This window comes from Zootoca vivipara, chromosome 2 (genome assembly GCF_965207765.1).
Source record: "Zootoca vivipara chromosome 2, rZooViv2.hap1.1, whole genome shotgun sequence".
In the NCBI taxonomy this organism is placed as follows: domain Eukaryota; kingdom Metazoa; phylum Chordata; class Lepidosauria; order Squamata; family Lacertidae; genus Zootoca; species Zootoca vivipara.
This window is the reverse complement of record NC_142584.1, coordinates 5,095,164-5,115,670: the sequence shown is the minus strand read 5'-3', so window position 1 is coordinate 5,115,670 and position 20,507 is coordinate 5,095,164. Positions and strand designations below refer to the sequence as shown.

General features: G+C 45.8%; 1 protein-coding gene across 1 annotated transcript; it reads right to left on the bottom strand.

Annotated features, from left to right (window-relative positions):
• Window positions 1–186: 186 nt before the first annotated feature.
• SLC48A1 (solute carrier family 48 member 1) lies at window positions 187–19,374 on the bottom strand. The gene is made up of 3 exons (XM_035101425.3): window positions 19,119–19,374; window positions 5,175–5,342; window positions 187–3,891 (listed from the first exon to the last, which is right to left on the bottom strand). The coding sequence occupies exons 1-3, from the start codon at window positions 19,255–19,257 to the stop codon at window positions 3,755–3,757; spliced, it is 444 nt and encodes a 147-aa protein (XP_034957316.1). The 5' UTR covers window positions 19,258–19,374; the 3' UTR covers window positions 187–3,754.
• Between the last annotated feature and the right edge of the window lie 1,133 nt (window positions 19,375–20,507).

Genomic DNA, 20,507 nt, shown 5'->3' with positions numbered 1-20,507 from the left:
GACAGGTAACCAAGACCATGTGTGTACTAGACCAGTTCTTACCAGGGGGGCAAAAACACACACTTCCTTGGCTCAGGAGCCCACCAGCCACAGGGGTTTCTCTCTCCCTCTCCCTCCCTCCCTGTCTCACACCCACCCTGGCTTCCCTCTGCAAGAAATACAGCCAGACACCTTGTACTGTTCCCCCCCCCTTTATTTATAACAAAAGTGGCATGTGGACAGCCTTCTCCCAGGCAAGCCGTTTGTGCACTGACTCCCCAATATCGCGCGCACACACACACAGAGGGGAGAACAAAACACACGCTGGTAAAAGTTATTTTCAAGGGCTGAAGCAGGGGAACAGAAAGCAGCCTATACATTGTACTGCAAAAGCAGAGCAACATCTCAAGGTCCCATTCCCTACTGAGCTGAGGGCCAAAGTTTCCAGGGAGAGCAAAGGATAGAAGGTAGGGATGGCCAACTTCAAGCCCTCCAGATGCTGTTGGACTCCAGTTCCCATCATGCCTGGCCAGTGCCCATGCTGGCTGCAGCTGATGTGAGCTGGAGTCCAGCATCTGGAGAACGCCCTGTTGCCTGCCTACACCTGTATGCACTACAGATGGACCACTGACTTCCCCTGCTGGAGTAGCAGATTGTTTTTCACCATAGTGGCCAAGTCCTCTTTAGCTAGTCACCCGCGCTCTCGTCTTCCCTGCTTGCCCCTCATCCCATTAAATGGGCCATGAGGCAACAGGAACTGCGCTTTGGCCTCTCCTGCTTTGCAAATAGATAACAATAGGCAGTCCTTCCCACATGAAAGCCACAAAGTTTCTTCTGTGCTTCTCAAAGTTTCTTGTTTTCAGGAACAATCAGTGGACATCACCACGTGCTCTACATGGGGCTGCCATTGGAGATGGTTCAGCAACGTAAAGCTGGCAAAGAATGCCACTCACCAGCTCCTGGTTGTGGGCAGGAAGTTGGACCATCACACTTCTACTTGCTAGCTGCACCGCTTGCTTCTAGGCCCAATTCAAATTGATGGGGATGAGTTCTAAGGTCCTAAATGGTTTGGGTCTGTGTTGTTGTTTAGTCATGTCCGACTCTTCGTGACCCCATGGAGAGTCGAACACGACTAAACGACTAAACAACAACACAGACCCAAACCATTTAGGACTTTAGAACTCATCCCCATCAATTTGAATTGATGGTTTGGGTCTGAGTTACCTTTAAAAATAGCTGTGCCTGCATTAACCTGCCAATCTCTTAAGATCTACTTCTGAGGCTGTTGAGACACCCATTTCCAAAACAATGAAGCTATTACAAAGTGCAGGAGGGCGCATGAAGAATCCAGAATTCACTGAAAGGTGGGAAGAGTTGCTGCATCTGTCTTCCTTGGGTCTCCAGGCATGTCTCATGGGAATTGCTTAGCATTCTTTCATAGGCCCAGATTTAGAGCTGCGATAACCTCACATTCAGTGGGTGAACAACTCTTGCATCTCCAAAGGGGACACACGGTTCTCATCAAGTTGCTTCCAGGCAAACTGAGAAACGAGGGCCAGCCACCACTTAGATACCTGGGGACCACCAAGTGTGCAGGGTCCACACACTCAGGGTATAAGGATGTAAAAAGTTTATAAAGAGTGGATCCATCCCTTAGCCACATTGTCAAGTTCAAGGTTATGTTAAGAAATCTGGGCAGTGCGCCCATCAGCCCAAGTTTGGATGAGACCCAGGTTACCAGATACAAGCCGAGGGTTACAGCTCTCTGTTTGAGAAGAGATGGGAAGCACTCAGCAAGCCCTCTGTGCCCAACAGAGAGATCAGCAATGCAAAGGGAAAAGGTGTGAGCCGGTGGGTGGAGAAGAGAAATGGCGCCACAGAATCCAGTAGTAGCAAACAGCTCTAGGTTAAGAGTGCAGTGGCAAACCCTCACAAGTGTTCAGATGCAAAGATTCAGATCCAAGTGACGCAGAGAGATTCCGAGAACCCATTCCTTCTTACAAGATCACACCCATTGCATAGAGCCAGCTCTGCTCCCGGCCAGGCTTGATCTTAAAAGGTTAAGTGTTACAATGATAAAATGCAGATGTGATGCTATTTAATGCCACCAGTGGCTATCTTGGAATTCCTTAGCTGAAGTCCATTTTCAATTGATGGAGGGGAAGGTTTCAATGGCCCCCCAGTCACCGCTAGACTCCAACTCCCATCATTCCTGACCCCATGCTGGCTGGGGCCGATGGGAGCTGGAGTCCAAGAGCTTTTTGGGGCGAAGGGGCACAGGGGTACCCCAGCCACCCCCAATCCTCAGGCATGAAACCTCTTCTTCCACTGACCCATCCACTCACCCCCACGTGCAGGAACCCAGTGGCTAATTACATATTTTGGTTCAAACACGTGTGAGACAGATGGCACACTCAGAGCTGACTGGAGCATTAGTGTCTAAATAAATGCTCTGTTTCTGCTTTATAATGCAACAGTTTTAGACAGTGGATACAAGGAAGACATTAGCAGCTGACCCTTAAAGCTGTGGGATTTGAAGGGTGTTTTATGTCCCTTCCGAATTCCATAGGGCTAACCCTCAACAGCAGGGACAGTGTCAGCACAGGCACATAGCTTCACCTGAACCAGGTATGGGGAATTGTTGCTGGACTACAACTCCCATTAGCAGGAAAGACAGTCATGGCAACATACGTAAATAGAAGCCAAATGTAACAGAAACAAATATACCGTGAAATTCCCTGAAACGAGCGGCAATCGGATAAAATAAAAATATTTAAGGAGCTAAGGATATCAGAAAACTAATAAGGCTTTGATTATTTTCTTTAGTTATTTCTATATCAGTCGTTACTATTAGTTTTCTGATATCCTTAGCTCCTTAAATATTTTTATTTTATCCAATTACCTCTCGTTTCAGGGAATTTCACGGTCTATTTGTTTCTGTTACTTTTGGCTTCTGGACTACAACTCCCAGCATCCCTGCCCATTGGCCATGCTGGCTGAGGCAGTTGGGAGTTGGAGCTGAAGCACCCATCCCTATTTCCCATCCCTGGTCTAAATCTCACTCTGAGACATCAAACCCAACAATTTAAAAGGAGCCAGGAGAAGAACTGGGGTAGGGGGACTATTTTGGGCACAAAACTCCCCACGTTCTGTCTGCCTCCAAAGCCATGAGCAATGGCAAGACGACAATGGGGTCAGGGCTTCTGTTCAAAATAGTTTTCATTTAAAATGGATTTGTGCCTTGCGCTTATGAAAATACATCTCTCTGTGAAAGGAGTCCAAGCCGGCCCTTGCTTTCTTCACCTCCTTGGGCCTTCATCACACACCCAGCAGGCGGCAACAAGACAATGGCTACGGGTGGCGATGGTGGCTCTGCCAATATCTTCAGCCTTCATGTTGTTCCCCACCACTCCAAAGTACAAGAGGGAAATGTATTGGGCCCAGGAGGACTGGGACCAGAACCTTGGGTGTTGCTGTGGACCTTGAACCATCCCTCCAAGCTGAGACGAAAAGCTGGTGAAAGTTAAAAACACACACATACGCACGAGACTGATGGAGCAAGCCAGAGCGACAGGCTAAACGGAATAAGGGAGAGTGCCTACGGAAGCCAGCAGAGGGAGGGAAAGCAGAGGTGGACGCAGGCTCCTGCTCTTGGCCTCCTAGGGGTCGTTCCTCCTTGCCAGCACCTTCCTCCAAGGGTCTGTCCAGAGGGGGCAACCTCCCATCCTTCCATGTGCCTCCTCTCCTTGCTGGAGTTTAAAAGTCCAGGTCTTTATTAGAAGTCACTGAGAATGCTGATGTCTGCAAACTCATTCCTGTACCGGTGAGAGTACAAGCTGAGGAGGAAGGCCCACTTCCAGGAGATGAAGCTCCAGACACAGGACAGGTAGTAGCTCTTTGGGTCTTTCAGGGCTAAACAGAAGAACAAGCACCATAAATAATGTTAAACAAAAGAGAGATAGAGAGAGAGAGAACTACCCCCCCCCCCGGCTCATTACTGAAGACTCCCCTGGACGAGTTGCCACAACCAAAGGAAGCCAGTGGAATAAATGCCTCCAGGCAGGATGGACTTCAGCAGGGGTGGGGAAGTTGCAGTAGCAGGAGGGTGCGCAGGATCCCTTTCCCTGCATTTTGGAAGGCCAGCACCTAAAACTTCAGAAGCAAAAGCAAAGCTCCCCTTGGCTCCAAGTTGAAGCTAAAGTGGATCAAAGCGAAGTGCCTCCCCCCTTCAAGGCAGGTTCCCTAACAAATTCCCCTCCCCAGCACATATGGAAACACCAAGTAATGTGAATGGGAATATATGACCTTTCCTTATGCTCAGTTGGACTACTGCTAGTCCACCTCTCCCAGTATTGTCTATTCCTAACAGTAGCATCCCTGTAAACCAGGCTGGCCCAATGAACAGCCCAAGGGCCACATGTAGCCTTCAACGCATTTTCTGGCGGCCCTCGGCATGCCGCCTTCCAAAAGGTGGGCAAGTGCGGCGCTGGGCTTTGGGAAGGAGGCACAAGGCTTTGACAGAGTCCTCCCTCCACCTTCCCAAAGCCCAGTTAGTGCTTTCCCAGCTTTGGAAATGAGGAGGGAGGGCTCTAGGACCCTGCCAGAGCCTCGTGCCTCCTTTCCCAAAGCCCAGAGCCTCATTTATCCACCTCTGGGAAGGTAGCATGGGGGTGCATGTCAAATTTTGGCCTTGCTCTCCCCACCTACACAACCAGGCAGTGTGTGGCCTGTGGATTCTGGGTCAAAATACTCTTGCAGCCCGCTTGATATGAAAAGTTGGGCCATCCTTCTGTAAATTCTTAGCCACAGAGACATTTTGGAGCTCTGCTCCCTAAGATTCTTCTGGCAGGAGATACTCAGCACAGAACCTGAGACATTCTGCATACAAAGCAGTCGCTGTGGCTCCTCCCTCTCGCTTTTGCACATGCCAGTCTACTGACCCATCAAGCTCAGTGCAGCTTGCTCTTTCCAACAGTGAGTCTCCAATGCCTCAGGCAAAAGGTCCATTCCACACACACACACACCCCACTGCTCCTGGGTGATCCTTTTAACTGGAGATGCCAGGGACTGACCCAAGGACTTTCTGTGAGCAAAGCAAGTGTTTTCGGGGAGCAAAATTTTGATCTTGCTTGTTTTGTTTTGGGGGCCACACAGAACCTACTCAGCTCTTGCTGAAGCCGAACCCCCCAACTTACACTGATGCTGTGAGATGGCCAAGGCCAGGAATGTGCAGAAGCCCACCAGAGAGATGATACCAAAGAGAATGCCGACAAAGAGGAAGAACCTCAAGCCTTTCAGCCACGTCCTCCAGTAATCCTGCACGTACATCACATGTGTGATCAGGGTCCAGAGCGCCAGCACCCCTGGGGGAACAGAAGAAGGAGAAGAATCAAGAGCAATGGCAACACAAACTGCAGGGCAGATCATCAATCTCCACACAGGACTTCGGCCAGGAGTGGGGAAGCCGTGGCTGCTGCTGGACTTCAAATACCATCAGCCCTTGCCCATTGGCTGAGCTGAGGGTGATGGGAGTTGGAGTCAAGAAACATCTGGAGGGCACTACACTGCCATTAAACAGAACAGAAAAGTCTGAGCAGGAATATATATATATATTTAAAAAACTCACCAAACACCTATTGCGGTTCTCTTCCACAATAGGAAGAAAGAAAGAAAGAAAGAAAGAAAGAAAGAAAGAAAGAAAGAAAGAAAGAAAGAAAGAAAGAAAGAAAGAAAGAAAGAAAGAAAGAAAGAAAGGAAGGAAGGAAGGAAGGAAGGAAGGAAAGGAAGGAAGGAAGGAAGGAAGGAAGGAAGGAAGGAAGGAAGGAAGGAAGGAAGGAAGGAAGGAAGGAAGGAAGGAAGGAAGGAAGGAAGGAAGGAGAAGGAGAAGGAGAAGGAGAAGGAGAAGGAAGAAGAAGAAGAAGAAGAAGAAGAAGAAGAAGAAGAAGAAGAAGAAGAAGAAGAAGAAGAATTGTATTATTTCCCTAGCCACTCTGGGCAGCTTACAGCATAAATAAAAACATAGTAAAACATGAAACATTTAAAAACTTCCCGATGGAGGGCTGCCTTCAGATGTCTTCTAAAATCTGTATAATTCTTCATCTCCTTGACATCTGACGGTAGGGCCTCCCACAGGGTGGGCGCCGCTACTGAGAAGGCCCTCTGCCTGGTTCCCTGTAGCTTTGCTTCTCACAGTGAGGGAACGAGCAGAAGACCTTTGGAGGAGGACCTCAGTGTCCAGGCTAAACAATGGGGATGGAGATGCTCCTTCAGGTATACTGAGCTGAGACTGTTTAGGGCTTTAAAAATCAGCACCAACACTGAATTGTGCTCGGAAACATAATGGGAGCCAGTGAAGATCCTTTAGGACCAATGTTATTTGGTGCTGGCAGCCACTCCTAGTCACCAGTCTAGCTGCCACATTCTGGATTAGTGCACACCTTTAGATATCACCACTTCAAATAAAATCAGGGAGAGGACACAGTGGAAGGAATGCCCTCCTGTGGTGAAAAACAGTGCTACAGGCAGCACAGTGCAAGATCTGCAGCTATCTCAGGGATGTACTGAGGGATCAAACACAGGTTTGAAGACACACCTATGTAAAAGTGCCTGAGCTTTGAGAAGCAGCATGGAGGTGATCACTGTTCCTAGAACCAATTGTTTTTATCCTTCCAAGAGGGGAAACTGAGGGGGGGCAGTCCACTTTTACCAGTTCAGCCAGCCAAAAGAGGTTACGCTGTCTGAAGGGCTTGTATTATGTTCACTGAAGTGATCTTGGCATTGCATCCTTCGTGTTCAGACCAGGTGTGTTCAGAGATAAAAGGAACAATTGGCAAGTTTGGCCTTGGAGTTCAAAATGAAGCAGGGCAAAGGCTAATAGAGTTCTGTCAAGAGAACAAGCTGGTCATCACAAACACTCTTTTCCAACAACACAAGAGACAACTCTACACATGGATATCACCAAATGGGCAGCATCGAAATCAGATTGATAATATTCTCTGCAGCCAAAGATGGAGAAGCTCTATACAGTGGTACCTCGGTTTACAAACACAATTGGTTCCGGAAGTCTGTACTTAACCTGAAGCGTACTTAATCTGAAGCGAACTTTCCCATTGAAAGTAATGGAAAGTGGATTAATCTGTTCCAGATGGGTCCGTGGAGTACTCAACCTGAAGCGTACTTAACCCGAAGTATGAGTGTAATTGGCTCTGGAAGTCCGTACTTAACCTGAAGCGTACTTAACCTGAAGCGAACTTTCCCATTGAAAGTAATGGAAAGTGGATTAATCCATTCCAGACAGGTCCGCGGAGTACTTAAACTGAAAATACTCAAACCGAGGCATACTTAAACTGAGGTATGACTGTACCGTCAGCAAAAACAAGACCTGGAGCCGACTGTGGCTCAGATCACCAGCTTCTTATAGCAAAATTCCAGCTTAAACTGAAGAAAGTAGGAAAAACCACTGGGCCAGTAAGATACAATCTAAATCAAATCCCTTATGAATACACAGTGGAAGTGAGGAACAGGTTTAAGGATTTAGATTTGGTGGACAGAGTGCCTGAAGAATATGGATGGAGGCTCGTAACATTATACAGGAGGCAAGAACGAAAACCATCCCAATGAAAAGGAAATGCAAGAAAGCAAAGTGGCTGTCCAATGAGGCCTTACAAATAGCGGGGAAGAGAAGGCAAGCAAAATGTGAGGGAGATAATGAAAGATACAGGAAATTGAATGCAGAGCAGACTTCCAAAAAATAGCAAGGAGAGACAAGAGGCCCTTCTTAAAGGAGCAATGCAAATAAATAGAGGAAAACAACAGAATGGGAAAAACCAGAGATCTGTTCGAGAAAATTGGAGACATGAAAGGATCATTTCGTACAAAGATTACCATAATAAAGGACAAAAGTGGAAAGGACCTAACAGAAGCAGAAGACATCAAGAAGAGGTGGCAAGAATACACAGAGGAATTATACCAGAAAGATATGGAGGTCTCGTACACCCCAGGTAGTGTGGTTGCTGACCTTGAGCCAGGCATCCTGGAGAGTGAAGTCAAATGGGCCTTAGAAAGCACTACTAATAACAAGGCGGGGAAGTGATGATATTCCAGCTGAACTATTTAAAATTTTAAAAGATGATGCTGTTAAGGTGCTACACTCTATATGCCAGCAAGTTTGGAAAACTCAGCAGTGGCCAGAGGATTGGAGAAGATCAGTCTACATCCCAATCCCAAAGAAGGGCAGTGCCAAAGAATGCTCCAACTACTGCACAATTGCGTTCATTTTACATGCTAGCAAGGTTATGCTTAAAATTCTACAAGGCAGGCTTAAGCAGTATGTGGACCGAGAACTCCCAGAAGTGCAAGCTGGATTTCGAAGGGGCAGAGGAACCAGAGACCAAATTGCAAACATGCGCTGGATTATGGAGAAAGCTAGAGAGTTCCAGAAAAACATCTACTTCTGCTTCATTGACTATGCAAAAGCATTTGACTTAAAGAAATGGGAGTGCCTGATCACCTCATCTGTCTCCTGAGAAATCTTTATGTGGGACAGGAAGCTACAGTTAGAACTGGACATGGAATAACTGATTGGTTCAAAATTGGGAAAGGAGTACGACAAGGCTGTATATTGTCTCCCTGCTTGTTTAACTTGTATGCAGAATTCATCATGCGAAAGGCTGGAGTGGATGAATCCCAAATTGGAAATAAGATTGCCAGAATAAATATCAACAACCTCAGATATGCTGATGACACAACCTTGATGGCAGAAAGTGAGGAGGAATTAAATAACCTTTTAATGAGGGTGAAAGAGGAGAGCGCAAAATATGGTCTGAAGCTCAACATCAAAAAGCTAAGATCATGGCCACTGGTCCCATCACCTCCTGGCAAATAGAAGGGGAAGAAATGGAGGCAGTGAGAGATTTTACTTTTTGGGCTCCATGATCACTGCAGATGGTGACAGCAGTCACGAAATTAAAAGACGCCTGCTTCTTGGGAGAAAAGCAATGACAAACCTAGACAGCATCGTAAAAAGCAGAGACATCACCTTGCCAACAAAGGTCCGTATAGTTAAAGCTATGGTTCTCCCAGTAGTGATGTATGGAAGTGAGAGCTGAACCATAAAGAAGGCTGATCATCGAAGAATTGAGGCTTTTGAATTATGGTGCTGGAGGAGACTCTTGAGAGTCCCATGAACTGCAAGAAGATCAAACCTATCCATTCTTAAGGAAATCAGCCCTGAGTGCTCACTGGAAGGACAGATCGTGAAGCTGGGGCTCCAATACTTTGGCCACCTCGTGAGAAGAGAAGACTCCCTGGAAAAGACCCTGATGTTGGGAAAGATTGAGGGCACAAGGAGAAAGGGGCGACAGAGGACGAGATGGCTGGACAGTGTTCTTGAAGCTACCAACATGAGTTTGACCAAACTGCGGGAGACAGGACTGCCTGGCGTGCTCTGGTCCATGGGGTCACAAAGAGTCGGACACAACTAAACAACAACAACAACAACAAGCCCTATAAGGGTTCTGGATAGCATCGTCTGTATAAAGCAGAGCCGTGATGTGCCGGTTTGCTACGTTTGGAGGGTGGAAGTCGAGGTTATGGACAGTGGTTACCAGGTTATTTAAATAAAAATAAAATAATAAAGGGGCCAAAAGGCATCCTTGCCTAACACCCTTAAATGTTTTATGGGATCTGTTAAGTGCCCTAGCCGGCTGCACCTGACTCTGGGGGCCGTGTTTGAATATACTACCTGAATTAAATATAGTAGCCTTCTATCGATGGTAGTGGCCCAAAGCTTGTCCCAGAGTCTGGTTCTGAGGACTGAGTCAAAGGCTGCTTTTAGATCAACAAAGGCTGCATATAGTGAGACCTGCCCTCCTTAGTTATATTTTTCTATAAGGTGTTGTAGCGTTAGGCAGGGCTCTAACGTGGACCTGCCGGGTCTAAATCCCACTTGTTCTGCCGCCATAATGTCTTTATCCTCTAGCCACTCTGTGAATTTTTCCAGCAGGTGCTTTGTGTAAAGTTTGCTAATTACACTTAATAAGCTGATAGGCCTGTAGTTTGATGGATCCCCTCTGTTGCCTTTTTTTAATGGAATGGAACAACTAAGGTTGTGCCCCAGTCCCTTGGGATGTGGCTGGTATTGTCTATATGAGTGAAAAGAGTGGCTAGAAAGGGGGCCCCCAGTCCGCCTGTGATTTTAGCATTTCTGGAGGGATGCCATCAGGTCCAGGAGCTTTAGCCATTTTCAGTTGGTTTATATGCGATTTCACTTCTGTTTCTGAGACTGCCGGCCATTTAGCCAGCTGCTCCATCCCTCCAGGTAATGTTGGACTGGCCAAAACATGAAGGCAGCTGTAGTCCAGCAACAGAGACAGGGATCCCCCAGCCCTGGCATAATTGTTACACCCACCCCAAGCAGGAAGTCTAGTGTGGAATGCTCCCCTGCTGGACTCCAAATCCCATCAGTCCTGCCCAGTGGCTGTGCTGGCTGGGGATGATGGCAATTGTAGTCCAAAGGAACTGGAGAGCAGAAGATTGGCAAGGGCTGTTCTGGAAGAACCATGGATGTGCAATAGGCAGGATTCCTGCAAGTTTTAAGGGATGGGGAAACAGGAAGTTCAGCAGTGCTTTGCTAGCTCTGAAGAAGGGGAACTTCCCAGATTGCAGATGCCGATTTCCACAGAGAGGCTACAGAAACACAGGCTTCTGGTCTACATTTAAAATAATAATGTTTTTTTTTAAAAAAGCAGGGTCATTCCAGAGGCTGCTTCTCTCAGCAGGAAGTGTGTGTGGTCAGAGGTTCCCCCTCACATGTCAGAAACTGATTCAGCACCCAAGGCTGCCTCCTCTTGTTAGGGGACACCTGACGCTGCACTTCCAAAAAACCATGACTTTGCAAAGGGATCTTTGGAAGGGAAGTCTTCAGAGTGACTTGGCAGAAAATGCTGGGCAAAATGAGAACTCTGCACAGCAGCCTCCAAAACTGAATTAACCCTGACAAACTAGGCACGTGGTTGAAGGCACTGCTAGTAACAGCATTAAAGACCTTTCCAATTATCCAACACTCAGATAAACAGGGTTTAGATTGGGGTTTAGGGTCTTTGTTACCTAAGCTGTCCTATCACCCCACTAGGGCAGAGTGGTGGCAACCCTTCCCCTGCAAAATATCTGGGGTGTACAAATGCCTCCTCTGTGGCTTCCTGCTACCTGACCCCTGGGGGACAACAAGCAATTGTGAGAAGGCTGTTCAGCTGAGCATGATCTACTACTTGGTCCAGACCCAGGACAAACAAACCCTTGGCAGGCTCAACTGGGCAGATGTTCTGAACCTTTTTTTTCCCTTTTCGGCATGCTGGAATGAGATAAGTGACATCAGCAACTGCCTGGCTGGAAAGAAGGAGGAAGACATTCAAGGGAGGAACGATTCTGCAACCCAGCGCTGCCCCCTATCCCTAAAGACAGTGATCCTTTTGACCCACACCCACGCAGCCTTGCACCCGGATTCATTTCTTGGTAAAGTCTTGGCCTGCATTCCTGAAACAGAACGGAACAAGAAACGTTTGAGATCATTGCTCAAGACAGAAGCAGCCTTGCCTCGTTCACATTTTCATGCACCCTGCCAAAAAAAACCTTCAAGATCATGACTCCTGGTAAATCTTTGCCCCCTCTAGAAGCTCCAGCTGTCAGAGACACCACCAATTTGAGCATCAACACTCCAGCAATAGCCTAATTTGAGCCCCGGGACTCCTGCAATGCCCCCAAATCTCACCATGTGTTCCTTACGGCAAATGCGGCTGTTAGAAATCATCCAAGCAGCCAGCTGGATTAACAGCTTTGACTGCTTGAAGGCACCCTTTGGCACAGCAGCGGCTAAGAAGTTAGCAGGAAGGCAAAACTGAAAGGAGATTTCACACAGAACCTTAACCAATGTGGCATCAGGTTTGACGTGTAAGTCCTGAGAGTGATGAGATGCACACAGCCTAATGGTGAAGTACCATCAGGGAAGCCTCTTCTCCCACACAGGGAGCATTTCTTTGTAGAGAATTTAACATACGAGCATATAAAGGAACCTTCTACTGGAGACAGTACTGTCTACTTCAGGTGTGGGCAAATTGTGACCCTTCACCCCTATACTGCAACACCCGCTGCCCTGAACATTGGCCACGCTACCTGGGGGTTGTTGGCAATTGGAGTCCAACTGCATCTACAGGTTCCCCATTCAGTCTACGTTGACTGCTAACAACTCTGCAAGGCCGCATTCCAGGTATTCCACAATGCCAAACTTTTCTACAGTTGCACATGCTTGTTATACATTGAGGTGCCAAGTAGACAGTATTTTCTGGTTTTACAGAATGCTTCCATCCACCTAACCAGGTGCTGTTGGGCTCCAGATCTCCTCTATCCCAGCCAGCCTGGGCTAGTTGCCATCTCTTAGCCTAACCTACCTCACAGAGTTGTTGTAAGGATGAAGTAGAGAGGAGGAACCATGTACACCTTGAGCTCCTTGGAAGACAAAGGTGGTACATAAATGTAATAATTAATAAAAAACATTTGGAGGGCCACAGGATGCCCATCCCTGACCCAATCCCTTGAATAACAGGAACCATCTTGCTACAAAACTAGCAGTGCTCAGGGTACGGGTCAGCTTGAAAGGAGTGTGCTCTGTACACGATGCAATCCCCCACTTTTGCACAGCACACGCCATTGTTTGCATCTCCCGTCTTTCACATCCACATTGAACTTTTTATCCACTTGTCTGGCAACGATCTTAATCCAAAGCCTTGCTTTATCCAATCGACTGAACTACATGCCTGACTTAAATATAGCAAAGAAGCTTCTTAAGAATGAATGCCATCATCCTGCAGGTTCATTCCAAGAATTAGGAGAGCGGCTTCCGCATTCCAGAGCTCCACTCCCCAGTTCAGTGGGGCACTTCCTTGAGATCTGTGGGGAGCTCCCATTGCATAAAGCAGGCAGGAGGAAACTGTGGCCTTTCCAGAGGAGAGTGGACTCCTAATCCCTAGCCATTATGGAGCTATTCACACCACATACCGTAGTTCTCAAAGCAGTGTACAATAATTTAAAAAAACCACATACAATATACAACATTTAAGACCTCAAGAATATAAAACCTCACAAACTTCACAAAATAAAACAAAATGTAAAGCATTTGAGGTGCATTCAGGGCACAAAGACCTCATGAAATAAGAGTTTTGATCAGAGTCTGAAACTGGGTGGGGGCAGCACCTAGTTAGGTAGGATAATGTAAGTTGGCACACTTTGATAATACATGAGGCCAAGAGGAGCCACCTTGGTTCTCATAGGGCTGTATTGCACTGCTTCAGGCTGCAGGAAAGGGCTCTGGTGCTCCTTTACAAAATACACTCCTACCCAAAAGTCGTTTTCTATGTGGAAGGAATTTGCTTTGTATGGATCAGCATTCAGTCATGTGAGCTGCCATCAGCTATCTGAAGGAGCACAGCTCATGGATTTCTCCCTTCAGCTACTTATTTGATTTCAAAGCAACTAAATTGCTTAATATTCTAAAATTGCTGAACAGTAGGAAAAACAAAGTGCAACCGTTTCATTAAAACAAGATTCAACATATCTGTAAACTACTGCAAAAGCTGAGCTGTAGAGAACACATATGAAAATAAGAAGAGCCTGCTGGATCAGGCCAATCCTGTTCTCACTGTTGCCAAGCTGTAGGAAACCAGCAAGCAGGATCTGAGCGCAAGAGCCCTCTTCCCTCCTGTGGTTTCCAGCAGCTGGGATTCAGAAGCCTTGCTGCCTCCAACTGTGGAGGCAGAGAGCAAAGAGGTTTATTACAGCACAACCTTATTATGAGGCATCCTGTCTTTGCTGGCTCTGGGAATGGATAATATTGAGAAAGGCAGATATAATAGATTTGGAAGGACATGACAACAGATTTGGATGGCATGCATACTTATGGTATGAGGAAGCTATCTAATATCTGAATCATCTAATAAGAAAATCAATCTTTCTGGTATGGGAAAAAGAGCAAAACACACTTTGGTGGCTTTCCCCTTTAGAAGTATTATCTTTGAAAAAAGTGAATATGAGAATTAATTGGCCGACATGTAGAGAGCTAGTGAAACTAAAAGATTATGATGAGAAAAGGGATTTAATAATGGACTGGTTACAGTTCCACCAATTAAATGATATATTTAAGATTGATAAAAAGAAAGGTTTTAGTTGTGAATTATCAAGATTTCAAAAAGATTTGTTAGAAAAATAATGTTAAATCATTATCTAAAATGTATAGCTTGCTTTTAGAATGGCACACAAAAGATGAACAGGTCAAGTCAGCAAAGGATTTGGGACATAATATTCAGATGGCAGATTGGGAAAGGTTATGGAAATCAGATTTGAAATTTATAGCATGTTGTACACTGAAAGAAAATTATATGAAAATGATGTACCAGTGGTATTTGACTCCTACTAATTTAGCAAAAATGTATAGGACAAGTTCAAATATCTGCTGGAAATGTAAAGAAAAAGAAGGTACCTTTTATCATATGTGGTGGACTTGTAAGGCAATAAAAGCTTTCTGGGAGATGATATATAATGAAATGAAAAAAATTGCTTAAAATAACTTTTGTTAAGAAACCAGAAGCTTTTTCATTAGGAATTACAGGTACTGACATGCCAAAGGAGCCGAAAAGACTCTTTATATATGGAACAATGGCCACCCAGATGTTATTATCCCAGAACTGGAAAGAAGACAAAGTCCCAACAGAGAAGAATGGCAAACCAAGCTGATGGACTATGCTGAGATGACAAAGCTGACTGGAAAACTCAGAAATCAGGAGGATAAAAACTTTATAAAAGAATGGGGGGAAAATATAAGTTATTTAGGAGACCACTGTAAGCAGATGGAAACAAGAGCAAGATTCGATTCACTTGTAGTGTAAAAATTATTATGGACAATATGGTTTGATATGGATGAATATGCAGTTGTAGATGTTTAAAATGAGACCCCATGGAGGGGATGGGGGGAAGTCTTGATATTTTGAGAATCTCTTTATATATATATGTTTTTCCTAGTTTGTGTTCATTTATAGTTTGTATTTGTAAAACCAATAAAAATGATTTCATTAAAAAAAATGTTTTAACTGGCATGCGTCTGCACTCCCAAAAAAACCCAAGCTCTGATACAGGGTATAAGATTCCCCATCTGGGCATAGCTCCCAGCTAAGACACTCCACAGCCCAGAGGTTCAGCAGGAAGCTTTCACTTACAACTCACAGCACCTTAAGGCGGAAGACTACAACCTAGCAAAATTTACTTCCAACTGTCAGCATGCTAGACATGGCAGATAAGGGAAAGCTCATTAATGGGTGGGTTCTCCTGCATTCTCTATGGATTTTGCACAAAGTCACATTCATGTCATACATTTAAAGCACCGTGATACCACCTTCCCCTCCCAAAAGAGTCTGGGAGCTGTGGTTTTTAAAGGGTGCTGAGAGGAGTTAGGAGAGCCTAGCTGCAATGGTGCAATAAAGTCAAAGTCCATAGAGGCTTCCTAACTCACATTTTGATTAAACCAATATTTGGAGTTTGGGAGAGGTATAAGAACTTGTTAGAGAAAAGAACACCCTTATGGATATCACCCACAGAAGCTCTAACAGTAAGGAAAGTAAATATGGATAATGAGTTAACGTACGAAGAGATAATAGCAAAAACAGATAAAGCTTGGGAGATCAAGCCATATGAAGAGCTGTATAAAAAGATGACAAGTTGGTTACAATATTACCAAATTAGAGACCTATTTAAGGCGGATAAAAAAGAAAGTGGTTTTGAGGGGGAGAAATCCAGATTTCAGACTGAAATAATAGAGGGAGATAATAGATTGCTATTCAAAATGTATGAGCTTATACTGGAGTGGAATACTAAAGACGAGGAAACGAATGAGGTTATGATCAAGTGGGCTATGGACTTTGGACATAACATTGAAATAGACTTGTGGACGAAATTATGGAACCAATATGTTAAGTTTACTGCGTGCACAGTATTAAAGGAGAACATAATGAAAATGATGTAACGGTGGCACTTGACCAAAATTTATAAGAAAAAAGACAAAAGATGCTGGAAATGTATGGTGGAAGAAGGGGATACCTACCATATGTGGTGGCAGTGTAAAATAGTAAAACCATTCTGGGAACAAATATACAACGAATTAAAAAGGTTGCTAAAAAATACGTTCCCTAAAAAACCAGTTATTTTTACTGGGTTTGATGGGGAATGAAATTAAAAAGGAGGATCACAGAATATTTATGTACGCAACCACAGCGGCCAGAATACTGCTGGCACAGAAATGGAAAACACCAGACATTCCAACTGTGAACGAGTGGAGGGTAAAAATGGTAGAGTATATAGAACTGGCCATGATGACTGGAAGAGTGAGAGAACAAAAAGACCAGAAATCTCAAAAAGAATGGAATAAATTTAGGGAATATCTGAAAGTATACTACAGTATAAGCCAACAGTAACACTAATTGGCTTGACATAATACCTACGATTGGTTAAATTAAAGGGGTACAACCGAGATAAAGACAAAAGAGAAAACTTATAGAAATAATGAAATGAGCAGAAAAGTGAGGAGATGAAAACAAAAAACCAGATGTGAAAGGAGGAGGAAGCTAAGTTCGGCAGAACTGATAAAATAAGAAGTGGAAAAAGAAGTTGATATTGAAGGGTGTGGGGTAGGGGAAGCGGTGGTAGCAGTTGTATTTTTACTATATCTTGATGTATTGTATATAACGATTAATTGTACATAATTGTATAAGAAATGTTTAACTGTTTATGTTTGGAAACTTAATAAAAATCATATGGGAGGAGAGCCCAGCTGCCCTCTCAGAACTACGATTTCCAGAGTGACTTACCAAACAAGTAATAATGATCAGGTACTGAAAAACATTTCTAGGCTCCTAAGGCGGCACCTGAGTCATCCCCATCCCTTCCAGGACTGGTTATTCTGGTTCCCATTTTACAGACAGGATAGCCAAGGCCAAGGGATTAGTGTCACCAATGTCACCCCACAAAGTCAGAGAAGCTGAGATTTGAACCTGTGCTCCTTCAAGTCCCAAATCTCTCTGGTTTAAACCGGTTCATCATCAATGCTTTCAGAACCATGTTCAGAAATTCACTGGGGATAAAAGAAAGAATATGATTCTCATGAAGGTGATAATGAGAGGGTGACAGTTGCCCTGACAACTACTACAGAAGTACAAAAAGAAAGTAGACCAAATCCCAGCGTGGTGTAGTGGTTAAGAGCGGTAGACTCATAATCTGGTGAACCGGGTTCGATTCCCCGCTCCTCCACATACAGCTGCTGGGTGACCTTGGGCTAGTCACACTTCTTTGAAGTCTCTCAGCCCCACTCACCTCACAGAGTGTTTGTTGTGGGGGAGGAAGGGAAAGGAGAATGTTAGCCACTTTGAGACTCCTTAGGGTAGTGATAAAGCAGGATATCAAATCCAAACTCCTCTTCTTCTTCTTCTTCTTCTTCATCACGCCATGCTGTACCCTGACATGACCTGACAATTATACGAGACACATGGTTTTCTCCATGCTGCCTGCTTACAAGAGACAATTGTGATGCTGGGCAAAGGGGAAGAATGTATTCAAAAAGGCATCAGGAAAATATATGCATTGCAAATCACAAACAGGCTGCATGCAACTGCATTTCTGCTACATGCAGGGAGAAGAAGTCATGCTTAGACTGGCCTTGAGTTCAACAGGTGCAAAGTGCTGAAATTCCTTTCTTTTAAGTCCTGTCTTAAAACTGCTACTTGGTTGTACAAAGCTGCTAACAATTTAATGCTGGTACCAAGCTATTTTTAAACATCAACATATCAATATTTTTGTAGAAGGTTGGATCCTAAATATTAGGTGCCCTGGTGGCTCCTTAGCCTAACAGCCAGTGAGATGCAGCAGTCTGAGTGTCAAACCAGGACCTGGCAGACTAGGGTTCAAATCCCCATTCTGCCCAAAGGGTGATCTTGTGCCAGCCAGCGTCTCCCAACCAGACCTACATCACAGGGTTGTTGCAAGGACAAAATGAGGAGAGGGAGACTCACACACAGCACCTATAGCTTCTTGGAGGAAAGACGCAATATAAATGCAGTAATAAACAAAATAATTGTCTCCCCCTTCCCCCACCACCAATTATTGTACTGCCTTTAGTCTGAAGTATATGTTAGAGTGCTGTTAATGGTTACAGGGATAGGCTAGGAGCTCTTTGGGCATCAATGGGCCAGTAGCTATCTCTTAGCCTACCTCACGGGGTTGCAAAAAATTAAAATCTCACTCTGACCTATTGGGGTGGTGGGTAAGGTGGATAAATCTAACTAAGGACTGCAATATCCCAAGAACCGCCTCTCTCGGTATGAATAGACCCTGCGATCAGCATCTGAGTCCCCTCTTCGAATAATAATAATAATAATAATAATTAAAAAAAAACACCACAGATTAGCTACAACATGTCACATTTATATTCACAACAAGGGCAACTGGTAAGTATTACAACTAGAAAAAGCACTTCAAAGAATTCAAGTGGCCTTTAGCACCCAGGGAAAGAACTGTAGGGACGCTGGGTTGTTGTTTTTAAGGCTCTCAGGTTGGGGCAGGGAGGGGGAAATAAATCCAATGTGGATTGTCCCGCGAGGCCAGTTTGTAAACAACCCTCCTCTGGCTGCTCAGAAAGCTTAGGTGGCAGAGTCCCCCAGGCCACCTTCAAGCACAAAAGCGAACTCAAAGGCAGCGTGTTGAAAACACGCCGCGGACTAGGAACTTGCTCCAGCGTTCTTCTCCGCCAGGCTGCCTTGCGACGAATCCCCGGCGGGAAGGTGAAAGGGGGAGGAAGAGGAGAGAGATAGAGAGAGAGGGGCTCCCTGTCCTGACCGGACCCTTTCCGAGGCGTTCTTCTCCGTACCACCTCCTGCCTGCCCACGGGGACATCTCCGATCTCCTCCTACGGGCCAGGGGGGGGGGGCATCGCCTGCCTGCTTCCTTCGAGGGTGTGCGGGGAGAGAGATGATGGGAGGGGGGGGACACGGGTTCGCACGACCACCGGCGCCCGCGTGCAGAGCGCGTTCCCCGACCGTCCCGGGTCTTACCGGAGAGCCCTCCGGCGGCGGCGGTGTAAGTCTGCCGCAGGCTCGGCGCCAGGTTCCACACCAGGAAGACCGACAGCCCCGACACACTCCCGGCCGCCGAGTAGGCCAGGCGGATCCCCAGCTTCCGCGTCACCGCCATCACCGAGCCAGCTGCGCCCGCCGCGCCAGGGAAGGACCGAGAGTGGCGCGCTCCGCCGGCGCCCGTCCGAGGGAGGCCGCCTGCCTGCCTGCCTGCTGCGCTGCCTTCCCCGGCTCCGCCTGCCTCGCCTCCCCGAGCGGAAACGCCCCGTTCGGCAGCGGCTCCCAGCGGCCGGGGGGAAGCTCGGCTTCGCGGCGAAACGCGCGTCGAACTGCTGCACGTGTGCAGCGGTGCCCTGGGAGTCCGGGTCTTGGGGGGGGGGGGCGGAGGCCCAGCGAAACGCAGCGGGGCTGGCTGGCAGGAAACACAACATTACTGTGTTGGAACCGACTCCCTTGAAAGGTGGTCTCTCCTTCCTTGGAGGTTTTTAAGCAGAGGCTGGATGCTTTAACTGAGATTCTTGCATTGCAGGGGGTTGGACTGGATGACCCTCGGGATCCCCTCCAACTCTAGAATTCTACGAAGTGACTGGCTCAAGGTGAACCAGTCCAGAGTGTGAATTGGAACCCAGATCTCTCCCCAATCCTATTATGAAATTCTTAACTGCCTAGCTAGGCTATGCTTAGCAATCGTAAGTGGTGGTGGTTGTTTTTTTAATTTCCGCCCTGTACTGTATCAAAAAAAAAAAAATTGCGGTCCAAAGACCCACCAAACAATTTCAAAACTAGATACAGTTTAACTGTACTGTATCTGTATCATTTTAACGGTATCTAGTTTTTTATTTAAAGTTGTTACTTTTAATCCCATCATTTCTGCTAAAGAATGGAACGTAGGCCAGTTTACATATAAAATTAAAACAAAAAACAAAATCAAGGGGTCACCTTCAAACGAACTACAAAATTAAAGACAAAAACCAACATCAGAGTTTGTTACAGGTAGGTAGCTGTGTTGATCTGGTGTAGTTGAAACAAAATTTAATTTTTTTTTAAAAAAAAAATTCTTCCGGAAACACTTTAGAGATCAGCTAAGTTTGTCATTGGTATGAGCTTTCGTGTGCATGCACACTTCTTCAGATACACTGAAACAGAAGTCACCAGACCCTTATATATAGTGGGAGGGGGGCACCACTCAAAAGGGTGGTGGGAAACTGGACTGTTTATGACCACATTTGGTCTTACAGGAAGAATTTACGACTGGATTGAGAAGGCAATTGGGCCGCATCCGGCCCCCAGGCCTTTGGTTGCCTACCCATGATCTAAACGATGCAGTGTAGTCTGACAATCTGGAAATGATTACTTCTCTCTTAATGG

Excerpts from the sequence above, each read along its gene's own strand:
- SLC48A1 (XM_035101425.3), bottom strand. The coding sequence starts at position 19,257 with ATGGCGGTGACGCGGAAGCTGGGGATCCGCCTGGCCTACTCGGCGGCC. Across the intron at positions 5,343-19,118 it reads CGCCGCCGGAGGGCTCTCCG|GGGTGCTGGCGCTCTGGACC; the intron begins GTAAGACCCGGG and ends CTGTTCCCCCAG. Across the intron at positions 3,892-5,174 it reads GGCCATCTCACAGCATCAGT|CCCTGAAAGACCCAAAGAGC; the intron begins GTAAGTTGGGGG and ends TCTTCTGTTTAG.